The sequence below is a fragment of the Notechis scutatus genome, chromosome 2, assembly GCF_049901735.1.
Source record: "Notechis scutatus isolate UNSWTSFEM ecotype Mainland chromosome 2, rNotScu1.2, whole genome shotgun sequence".
NCBI lineage: Eukaryota > Metazoa > Chordata > Lepidosauria > Squamata > Elapidae > Notechis > Notechis scutatus.
The window spans coordinates 110432671-110444693 of NC_142010.1; the positions used below are offsets into that span (position 1 = coordinate 110432671).

The 12023-nt window shown below is 37.3% G+C and overlaps 1 protein-coding gene across 16 annotated transcripts in view; it reads left to right on the forward strand.

Annotated features, from left to right (window-relative positions):
• EXOC7 (exocyst complex component 7) overlaps positions 1–12023 on the forward strand; it is a 40817-nt gene that overhangs the window by 13272 nt on the left and 15522 nt on the right. For 5 of the 16 annotated variants that reach the window (XM_087955758.1, XM_087955754.1, XM_087955756.1 and 2 more), the window contains exons 7-10: positions 5744–5836; positions 8746–8891; positions 8984–9136; positions 11422–11520. In XM_087955758.1, coding sequence (XP_087811884.1) covers positions 5744–5836; positions 8746–8891; positions 8984–9136; positions 11422–11520 — 491 coding nt within the window. Of the gene's footprint in view, positions 1–5743; positions 5837–6502; positions 6572–8745; positions 8892–8983; positions 9137–11421; positions 11521–12023 lie in introns of all 16 variants that reach the window. The other 11 variants (XM_026667506.2, XM_087955755.1, XM_026667504.2 and 8 more) reach the window with 3 other exon arrangements.

Genomic DNA, 12023 nt, shown 5'->3' on the forward strand with positions numbered 1-12023 from the left:
AGAAGGCAATAATTAAGGCCCCATAATAACATTTTCTTACCTTTGATAAAATGAATTTGCAATATAATGTTTCAGGAGGAATGCCCTGCACATGAAACTATGAATTATAGAAGACATAGATGAATAGGGGTTTATAGAACACTCGAGTTAAATTATCAGACATGAAAACATAATTATTTGGGGAAGTTTTTAAAAATGTTTCACTACATCACTGACAGTTCACATCACAGGTGTGTCTTATGTGTGTCCTTTCTGCAGCTTCTCAGAATGTATTATTGCATTTTGCAATATATGCAATTTCAGACTCATTATACTTCTGCTGCCAAAGGGAATGCTTGGCAAACCCTAGTTGGATATCTCAAAACTATGCCATGTCCTACTTATTTTCTGAAAGCTGGCGAGTACTGAGACAAGAAAGAGTGGCGAATATCTGCAGCTCAGGTGCAGGATGAGGGTAAAGGTTTGTTCTCTGAGCTTGTGGGATGGTTTCCAAACATTTCGTTACCAGGCTAGGTAACATCTTCAGCGGAGTTTAGGGGATATCAGTGTCACTGTTCTTCTGTCTATAAGGGTTTTGTGTGGTCAGTAGATGACCTGACTCATCACAAGACCTATTGACCACACGAAGCCCTTATAAACAGATCAGTGACACTGACATTCCCTGAACTCCACTGAAGATGTTACTTAGCCTGGTAACGAAATGTTCAGAAACCAGTCCACAAGCTCAGAGAATGAACCTTCATCCTCACAACGAAAGAAGATTGGGGCTAAAATCATCTACAACAATCAATTTCACATATGTGCATCTTTGTTAATTTATCAAATGCTCCCCACTTCCTGCCATACCTGTAGACAAATTTATAGAGCTAAAGGTTTTCCCTTCTTTCTCCCAGTGACATCCATCTGAAATGACAAGTCCTATCAGAAAGGGCATACTAATTCCTCTGGTTTGTAATACAGTAGGTTCAGAATTCTGCTTTTGACATTTCCAGCCAGGAAAACATCGCATGCATGAAGTGAAGGGCCAGTTCAGTGGACGAGATAGGACTAATTCACACATTTTTTTAAAAAATGGTCAGATGTGGCAAGCCACTTGCCCATAACACCTATAATGAAACAATTGCTTCTCATATGCTGGGCATGCTAGGTCTGGTAGCATTTTGAATTGATCTGTCAGGAAGGATAATTGTATGTATCTAAAAGAGCCTGACAGCAAAGCAGTCTGACCAAATAATGAAAGATAACTGTGCCTTCATAATTCTTTGGCAGGTAAGAAATCTATTTCCCAGAAATGATTCAGCTCTCAAGGGCAGTTCTGGAGGGGAAATTCTAATGTCTGACAAATTGTCGCTATTGGTTTCTTTTGTTGGAATGCAATCATCCCTTATTTTGTCTTCTACCCCTCTTGAATGATAGGCAAGGAAACAACTCTCCCATTTTCTGTAAATGTTAAATCCCTTCCTCCCAGTCAGTTTTAAACTTCTGAGTTCTGTTCCATAGTTTTAATAGTAGTGTATCATAAAGCGAACAAGATAAACTGACAACCTATAAAGCTGTGCTGCAGAAAAATAAGATTCTAGTTATGCAAGTGAAATATTCCCACCAAAAGGTAACTGGATTTTTGGAGAGCTTGTCTTTGATATCAACTGTTGCATATTTAATATATAATATATTTAATATATTATGGTTGCACATGCTTGTAATCAAAGTGTAAATAAGATATAAGGAAATTTCCCTTTAAAGAAAGTGTTTAATGTAAAGAAATTGTAAATTATGTTCAATAATTGTTTGCAACTTTAACATCAGTTAGTTAAAAAAACCAAACCAAACCAAAACTCTAATTTGTCAGAATTAAAACTGACACCTCCACCCCAAGTAGAGAAAAGTTACTGCATCCAAATGATTTCTGTACAGAAACCTCTGTGGATCCATTCTTAAAAGATATTTCTTCCTCCAGAGAAGTCCAGTTTAGTCCTCCTTTCTAGGCTGGCTACAAGTCATCTGCTTGTTCCAATTTTACCTTCCTGCTGGTGAATGCTAACTAATCTTCTGTACAAAAATCATTGAATGCTTCCAGGATGCTTGCATGGCAGTAGTTGTCTGAGGACAGCTGAGTAAGATGAGAAGCAACAGCTTGTTCCTCCTCTCCTGTTTGATCACTGCTTCTACCTTGAATGTGATGCCTTCATTAGTAACCACCATGCTGTCCCACTTGGTTCAAAAGTGCCTAATCAAGAGAAATAAATCTAGAACAAAGGCATTTGACTTCCAATAGAATCCATCAAGGCATAATTAGGATGCTAAGTACTCTGCACAGAATTAATACCCAGCAGCATTTAGTGTGTCGAGAGATAAACATGGTTAATTGTTCTTATGCAAATTGGAGGAGGATGCTAAGACATGAAGGGTCCTTATCTGTGGAGAACATGGAGGGCTAACATTGCAGTCTTGCATTGGGATTAGCTCACGCTGATGCTGGCTGCATACATAATAGCTAAACTTGTAGTGAGGTTACTAACAAAAAGGGAAGTTTTCCAGTTATGGGGGGAAATAAAGATAGGTGCATCTTAATGTGCCATTAGTCACCTAGAAGAACACTAGACATGATTTTATTAATATAAATGATCTCATAATTTATTGCAAATCTTAATCTTTTTTTATATAATTTATTGCAATCTTTTTGACTTTGTAAGTCCTTTGTAAAGAAAGCCCAATGTTTGGAGCATTGTTTGAAATAGTGTAAATATAATATCTATGAATTGCAATCTTAAGTTAAAGATATTTTTAAAAGAATTATTTAGGATTCTCGTCAGAAGATAACATGTAATGAGCACAAGTTCAACATAGATATGTCATATAATTTTCTTCCTATTGTAAATCAGCTTCAAGGACATTAACTAACATCATATTCATGCGCTATTGGTAACTTTGTTGGAGATATTTCCTCCTCCCAATTTTGTTTATTTTGTTTTATTATCCAGACACTCCGTATTACACTCTGATCTGTCTTTATATCATATAAATCTTTCACCTTTTGCACATTATCCTAAATAGATGAAATGTCTGAATTGAATTAAGATAGCACATTTTGGAAGTTATGCTTGCTTTTCATAATGTACATTTCATGTATATACTCCATTTATGGTCACAGTGGTTTTTTAAAAAAAATTACTTTGACATCAAATATATTCAGTTTCTATGTAGCATATTCCACTTGAACCAGATGTAGTGTAGCAGTAAGGAAATTCCTTATGCCACGCCTATATCATATGTATACTTAGTATCTCTCTACTGTCAGGATGTTGGGATTGTCTTGTTTTGTTGTGTTTTGGCAGAAGTGCAATATTTTTTTCAATTATTTGTTTAAAAATATTTTCCGCTCACATTAAATATTTATAAAAGCTTTTTAAAAAAATATCTTTACGGTTTGTTCAATTTTGGGAGGCTGTACCTACAGTAGTTTTCTGTGAAATTACTGTAGCCCAGAGAAATATATGGCATTTGTGTATTCCAGCCTGTGCTCTGCTTCCATTATTTATTTTGTTGCATGTTTACTAATACTTGTCATGTTAAACAAGATTTATTTATAGAGTGACATGTTAATGCTTTCTCTTTTGTGCTTTTTTCAGTGTTTCTAAGTTGCAACATCCTGCTTCGGCCAGTTTAATGCTCTCTTATTTAAAAAAAATATTTGGTGTAATTGTACTTTTGAATAAATGAAGATCGAAGTCCTGGGTTGGGGAGGAAAACAGCTTAACCTCTTATCCCCTTTTTAGTTTTTATTGCTAGAAAGAGAGTGAGATGTGAAGTGGCCTGATAAATTAGCTCTCTGTTTCTATCAAGTGTTCGGCTTTTCTCGGTGCTTACTCTGTTTTGTACAGATCAAGCTGTCTCTTTACTTTCTCTTTGTCATGCTCTATCTACGCTGAGAATTATGCTCTATCCATGCTGAGAATGCTCAGGAATAACACCAGTTTTATTTCTTTGGTCAATTGTTTCTGGGAGAAAGGAATGGATTTTTGTGTGTGTGTGACCTTGAAAATCAACTTTCATTGAGGAATCCAGTAAAATGCTATGAAATCTCAGCTCTGTTAATAATTATTTGCTTAGAAAATTAATATTCTGAGTCTTTCCATTTACGGTATATAAAGCCTTAAAAAATAGGTAGTTTCTTCTAAACTGATTCAACATCAGCTAGAGATGGTGATTGGCCTCTGTACTTCCCTGTCAATTATCTGTAAACATTGCAAACATTACCAGGTTCTTCTCTCATAATAATTGCAGTTAAAATGGGGAAGGGGAGCCTAGCGTATAGTGTAGACGTATCGGATCTGAGCCCTAATGCAATTAGTTGAGTTCCTCTTCATTCATACACAGCAACTCTTTGGAATGAGGAGTCTGTCTTCCGTGCTTGTGCTCTCAAACATCAGCTAAGATAGGTCACTGACAAGGGGCTTCACTAACAGCGGACCAGATGCCACCAGATGCCTGCAAAGTACCTCTTTTTCCCCTGCTTTATTTTCCTCTGGGATTCAAAGTGATGGATAAGTTAATCAAAACAATTACACCTACAAAATAAATGAAAACAATAACAAATAAAACGACTGCTGTATAATATGCAGTAGAGTTGACAGCCAACATCTACAAAATCAGCAACAAGCCAAAGTTAACCCTGGGGTAAATTTGCCTTCTCAGTCTCCCCAGAAGTTTCCCTAGAGAGCAACGTCTGACCAAGATAAAGAGACTAACTTATACATGGAGAAGGCATGCCCTCTCCAGTGAAAGCAGAGCAAATTGGAAGGCTCAGTTCATAGTAACCACTTGCTTCATTTCTGTAGTTAGAAGACTGACTCTGGCAGTGCTGTCCACAGTAACCTGCTGAGGATCCACTATACAGATAACAGTTTTTCAAGGCCAAATGCTGATCCAGACAGCAGGATTTATTTATGTGTGTATTATTTTGTCACACTTCTATATGTGTATTACTAAAATCCTTGAGACATTTGTATATATGATGACATTCAGCTAGCCTTGACTGATTGCAAAAGCTAACTAAGCAGGGTTATATATGGATGGATGACTACCAGGAAATCCTAAGGCTGTAAACTGGAAATTGAAAATAATATCCTAGCGGAAGATAGGGTCAAAGCACTTCTGTGCTCCTGCTAAAAGAAACCCCAAAGCTATATGTACATGTCCAGGTACTCTCCAGAAGTTGAGTTTGACTGATGGAAGCAAACACACACACACACACACACACACACACACACACACACACATCTGAAGCAGATTAAAACAATATTCACAACTGTATTTTAGATGCCCTGATTGTTAATGCCTTTATCATGAAAATGTCATACAACTATTCTATGGCAAATCAGGATTCAAATATGACTGCTGGAATTATTGTTCCTTGCTTTTATCCTTCCCATGCTATATAGTACCATAGACAGTTGAACTAGAGGACTTCAGTGGCTTGGACAGCATTTCAAACCAAGTTCATATTGAAAAACTCTTTTAACAATCTCTCAACGGAAATGAGCAATTATATTAAAAGGGCACACAGCAAGAGAGTTCTGGTACACGTATACATATATATGTACTCTGGAGCATTCTCACGGTTGGTTAGTGCTCTGACCCTTGATTTGGAGAACCAGGTGCTGGTGGAGGATTGCTTGGTGTTTTTGTTTCTCATTCACTTCCAAGGTCTCTTGTCTCTCCTTTCTTATGGTTCTGGTGACAGGCACGATCCGTAAGGCTCAGAACCTTCTGAAACAATATTCTCAGCAGTGTCTAGATGGGAAAAAGGGGGCCTCTAACCTCATTCCTATAGAAGGTAATCACTTCTTTCTCTTTTTCTCACTCTTGGGTTCTAACTTGGGTTTTGGATTTCTATATGCAAGGCTTCTGTTAGCCTTTAGCCTCCATTGATGGTCACACTAGAAATAACAGAGCTTGTTTAAAAATCAAAAAGCAAGAAAAAAAAGTGATGAATATAAAAGTAATTGTTTATACAGCTTGAATGCTTGTTGAGTCATCTAAATTTAGGGATACTGATTCCATGATGCAGTTTGATTGGCTAACAGAAGTTCCGTGGTAGCTTGGGGACCTTTTCCTTCACATTCTGTCCTTGTATACTTCATTTACAAAGGTAGTAGCCCTTTCAACCTTGATTAGATTAAGATTGTTCAACTGAGGTGCAACTTCGCACCACCCCTTCCTCCTCCTAGGGAGTCCATGTTGAAATAAAGCCAACAGCCGTTGAAAATTGTGGTTGCATTTGCTTTGTTTTGTTCCGAGGCTGCATTGCGTCATGACTTTATCCCGCTTGAAATTGCTACTACTGCTGTAGTGTTCCAGCATAGGGTAGTAGGTTGTGTTATCAGGAATTTTTTTTTCCTAAATGTCTGACGAACCAGTAAAACTCAAAGGACAAACCCTGGTGCTGTGATGGCCCTGGATAAACTGCTCCTTCCTTTAATGCCCGCTGACATCTCACTAGGTCATGAGCATGATTTGCGAGCTAAGCATCTTTCCGATTCCTTGGTTGACAAGCACGGGTCAGTTTCTGGTAAGTACCATATGAAACATTAAGGCTGACTAATTTGACTTCTTTCCTTTTTTTTTTAAAGCATTTCTTGCAATATCCTCTGAGAATGCTTCCAAGAAAATGTTTTCCAGAATTAGAATGGCTGAAATCCATTCAGATGTAGAGGACTTGTATTGATTACTGTGCTGATTCTTAATTGATGTAAGATGCAAAGTAAGATTTAATAGGGCCGTAGTGGAAGGCACAGAAGCAGATCCATTGACTATAGGAGCTTGCCACTCTTTTTCTCATCCCCATCTCAGCTTAAAGTTGCTGCGTCAGACCCCTATTACGGGATTCTTTGCTCACCCCTTCCTGCCTATTTTCAAATCTTGGTAATTAATCTTTTCCCCTCTTTATTCTGCTGGAATGCATTTCTGTACACGTATCATAGGCATAAATTTGAGTAATGGATAGATGCACAGGTTCTCTTGGCATATGAAATTGAACAGTTTGTGTTTCATTACACAGAGTCAGAAGGAACATATAAAAAATGAAATAAAATACCTTCATTCTGCTAGCTCTTTCATCTTACAAAACCCTTAATTTGATGAGCATTTCTTGCACACACACACGCACACACCCCAGTTAATAAGAATATACACTGTTTATGGCATGGGTATGTGTAATGGAAAAATAGATGTCTCTTCTTTCCCTATACATCATGAAGGATATCACTGCAATCATTCAGTGCAGCAGGTAGCATGTTGTAAATCTATACCTGCATAGTCAGTGCTATGCATCTTAGTGACTAGCAGAAAGTAAGTGATGCATTCACAGGACCAATAGGTACCATTCTCAAGCAAGATTCTCAAAAAAATCTTATTTTGTCATTCAATGAAAATTTATCCTTGTCTCTGTCCCAGAATCCAGACATTGCAGCCTCATTATATTGAAAGATAATTCTGAAAGCTCCAATCTTAATTATAGCATTGATTAAAACCAGTTGCCCTTCAGTTCAAAATATAATGTAGAAATGTGATCCTCATTCCAAAAATGTATTGCTTTTTCTGGACTAGGCCACTTGAAATAGAAGAAGGGAAAATAGGGAGGAAAGTAAACTCATCTTGCATAGAGTTAGAAAGAAGAGAGTATATGACAAAATGTTTTTCAGAACACACATAGTTTTGCCAGTGTGGAACATTCATCAAACGCTGCCTAAGCAGTTTGATGTCATACAACTGGGTAAAAAATGCATCATTGGGTGGATTAGCTGTTGTTGGATGCTGGATGAGAAAACATCAGCCATCAAAGAAGTGAAGCAGAAGAATCAGATGGTGGAACTGTTAGATCATGATATATCAACTTATTTAATGAATGAATTCTAGGGAAAATAATATTTCCAAATACTTCTATGATTTCATTAGTTATTAATAATAAACTATGAAAAGTTCTAGACACCCTTAAGTGTATTAGTTATTTCCTTTGATACCACTTCTTCTTTTGATTGAAAATCATAGGAGCGCATTGGAGACATAACAAATTCCTGTAGCATGAATATTTTAAAAAGAATAATTCTCTTTCTGGCTATAGTATGCTTTTATTCCTGGACTAAAGATTCCATTAAGAATGGGGTATGTTATTTTAGACAGTAAAACCATATCTGAACCTATTCTGTTGAAAGTATTGCATTGTTTATTTAAGAAATTAGAAATTTGATAATTTAGTGCTGCTCTGACATGTAGATAATTTACAAAGGATAAGTATTAAATGAATGGTAATTGATTCTTCTTAATTGTTGTAAATTAATTCCAAAATCCCTAGTCAGAAATATATAAGGAGCTCTGCAGGTTTTAGCAAAAATCTATTGTAAATACAATTATCAGTATTTTACAGTAATTAAAAAATGAATAAGAGAAAGATGTTGAACAATTCACATTTGGTCTTTCTTCTACATATGTACATACATCTTAAAAGTTTTACCTTGTTGATAAAAAGATGGAATATCCAATATTCATTATATGTGTCTCAGGTGGATGTGCTTACTTGGCAGCTTTACCTTACGATTAGTTAAATGGCATAAAGTTGCAACACTTACACGATTGGTAGAGTTCAGTTTTCATATTCTGCTATATTTCACAGTTTTGTATTTATTCATATGTTTATATATCAGCTAAAAGAAACTAGCATCTTATGTTCTTTTATAACCCACATAGGGAGAGATGACATGCTGGACATGGAGATTGATGTGTACATCCATTGTGTGAGTGCCTTCATAAAACTGGCCCAAAGCGAGTACCAGCTACTAACTGAAATCATCCCGGAACATCACCAGAAGAAGACATTTGATTCGCTTATTCAGGTCTCTTCAAAACACAGCATGCCCTTCCTTCAGTGATAGTTCAGAATCCCATATTCACTTCTCTAACTCAACCAATATTTGCTTTTCTATAGGAGTCTTTAGACAACTTGATGATTGAGGGAGACAACATTGTGTCTGCAGCCCGGAAGGCCATTATGCGCCATGATTACTCAGCTGTGCTGACTATCTTCCCCATCCTAAGGCACTTAAAGCAGACAAAGCCAGAATTTGATCAGGTTTTGCAGGTAATTGGTTAGCAATGAAACTAGAACCTGCTAGATCACATAAACTCAGAATTTAGTGTATAGTTTTTCATGGTGTGATAATTGCAAACAGTTGGGAACCGTAGGAGTTTGATTGACAACCCGCATGTCCAAAGTCAAATGAAAAAAGTAATAGATACCAAATGCAGATATTGAAACGGGAGGCTATAGAAATCAAATAATTAATCAATGTATGCTCTGGACCAGTAAGCAGAACTCAAAGGAAAGAGTTCACAGAAAGCAGGAGTCAAGCTAAGCAAAAACGGGTTGGTGACCACTGCTTCTACCTGCTGTTCCTCTTTTTATTAGGAGCCACAAGTCTAGGAGGAACCCCAAATTGCAGGCCTGCTCCTTGATGGTAGTACCATTTCATTCAGAGTTCTGGAACCAGAGAGCTTCTCAAGAAATAACGGTTGCTGAAACTGGGCATGTCTAGTCTGATGAAAAGAAAGACTGGGGTGACATGAGAGCAGTGTTGCAATGTCTCAGAGGCTGCCACAAAGAAGAGAGAGTCAAGCTATTCTCCAGAGCACCTGAAGGCAGGACAAGAAGCAATGGGTGGAAACTCATCAAGGAGAGGAGAAATTTAGAACTAAGGAGAAATTTCCTGACAGTTAGAACAATTAATCAGTGGAACAATTTGCCTCCAGAAGCTGTGAATGCTCCAACACTGGAAGTTTTTAAGAAGAGCTTGGATAACCACCTGTCTGAAGTAGTGTAGGGTATCCTGCCTAAGCAGGAGGTTGGACTAGAAGACCTCCAAGGTCCCTTCCAACTCTGTTATTCTAAATATTCTATTCTAAATAGCATTTCCCTCTTGCTAAGATTACTCTGTTCTGCTTCATCCTGGCCCTCACAGCCTTCTCAAGCACCAGGACAGGACCTCCACCACGTTTCTTGCTTGGCTCAGGACAGAAATATACAATATCATTAGGTTTCATTCAATATCAATAATAATAAAATTAATGAGTGTCCCACATACAATATAAAAGCAGATCTCATGTGACCAACTGATATTTTTTTTAATTGTCACTAAGAAAAGGGTCTCCCAAGTCTCCAGGCAGTGGTTCATAGCAAAGATGGTCGTACTCTGATCTTGTTCTTAATGTCATTCAGCCTGAGTGAATGAAAAGGTAGAAACTGGAAATAGGGCACCTCTGAAAACTTAAACACAGCAGATTCACTAGAGTGAAATACATAGCCATATACATCATTAAGAGAAGCAAAGAGAAAAATAATTTCTGTCTATATAGTGGAACTAAGTCAAGATGGGCTTTCAGAAGGATAGAAAATGTTACATTGCATTGCAGGAGCAGGGAAATCAGCATAAGGAATAGTGATGATATGCTTCCTTTTGCCCAGAGGTATACAGCTGAATTATACAGTATCTGAAACTCCCAGAGAGTTTTCATATATAGAGTTCCTTTCACACAGATACAGTGTCAATTCTTACAAGACTCAGATTAGACATTGCTATTGTTGTAATTATTATGATTATGATTAAAACTTGTACGTAGCTTGAATCTCAGTGACGGTAATAAAGAAATCACAATAAAATCTAAAACATGAAGGAAAAATTTAGCAATTCCTTGTCTGGATTATCTAGATCTCTCACTGGGACGATGTGAGAGACCTAGATAAAGAGCTAGGTCTTCACCACTTTTCTGAACAATAGCAGAGTAGAGGCTATCCAGATCTCGAGGGAAACCTTGTTCCAGAGGGCAGGTGCTATACCTCAGGGAAGGTCCACTTCCAGGGTTCTGAGAAACGACATTGCTTAATTGTACGTACGAACCTGGATTGTGCCAACCCTGCAGAATTGAATTGGCCTGATAGATGTTTATGGGATACAGACAGTCCTTCAGATAATCAGGCCCAATGCCATTAAGGCTACTTGTTTTAAGTAGCTTTGCCCCTAGAAGGATGGAGATTTGTTTGGGAATCTTAATTTTTCAGGTTAAGGGTGATACATTAAGCTGCTTTGTACCATAAGGGGAAATGCATTTTTAATGCATTTGATCAGCTCAGGCAGGAAATGGAGTAATACTAAAAGATAAGGTTAAATCTGTCAGGAGCACATACTGTACCTAGCAAGGCATTTAATCAAGAAAGTTTTAAGCTTTTCTGACTGTGATACAAACTTTATAGAGATAAAGTTAAAGTCTTACATGAGATACCACAAGAGAACTATGAGTGATTTGCTTCATTATCAGTTATTAGTTGCGATCCCCATTTTGAATTGTTTCATGTTGTGACTCATATTTCAGGGTACAGCAGCCAGCACTAAGAACAAATTACCAAGCCTCATAACCTCAATGGAGACCACAGGAGCCAAGGCTCTGGAACATTTTGCAGACAATATCAAGGTAATTAGCATCCCTTTGGAGGTGAATTATCTCTTTGCCACCAAAAGCAATCCAAGAAACTTGTATAAATGTTTCAGTTGTTACTTTTGTAGTAATAGTCACAAATTCCAGAAGATATCCTGAAGAGGAGAAAGAAAATCTGTCTGCATGTTTTCTTGAATTTAAGGCACGTTTCGGACAAAATGCATTGGATAATACCTCTCAATCAGAAGCATCCCCAACCATACAACAAACTTCTCGCCCTTTTAAAATGTCCACAGTTCATCTGGCTGAAAAAGAGAAGTTGAATTATGGGCAAATCAAACATACCAAAGGAGGTGGCTTAAAATACACATCTATCCAAGCATTTTTTTCAGTTACCAGTAGATGGTGACCTTGGACTTTAGGGACATGGAAAGAGTGAGGTGGTTCAACTCATTCATATAATTTATTTATCAAATTTATTTGCCACCCATCTCGTGGTTCAGGCGACTCTTTGTAAAAAAAAAAAAAAAAAAAAGATT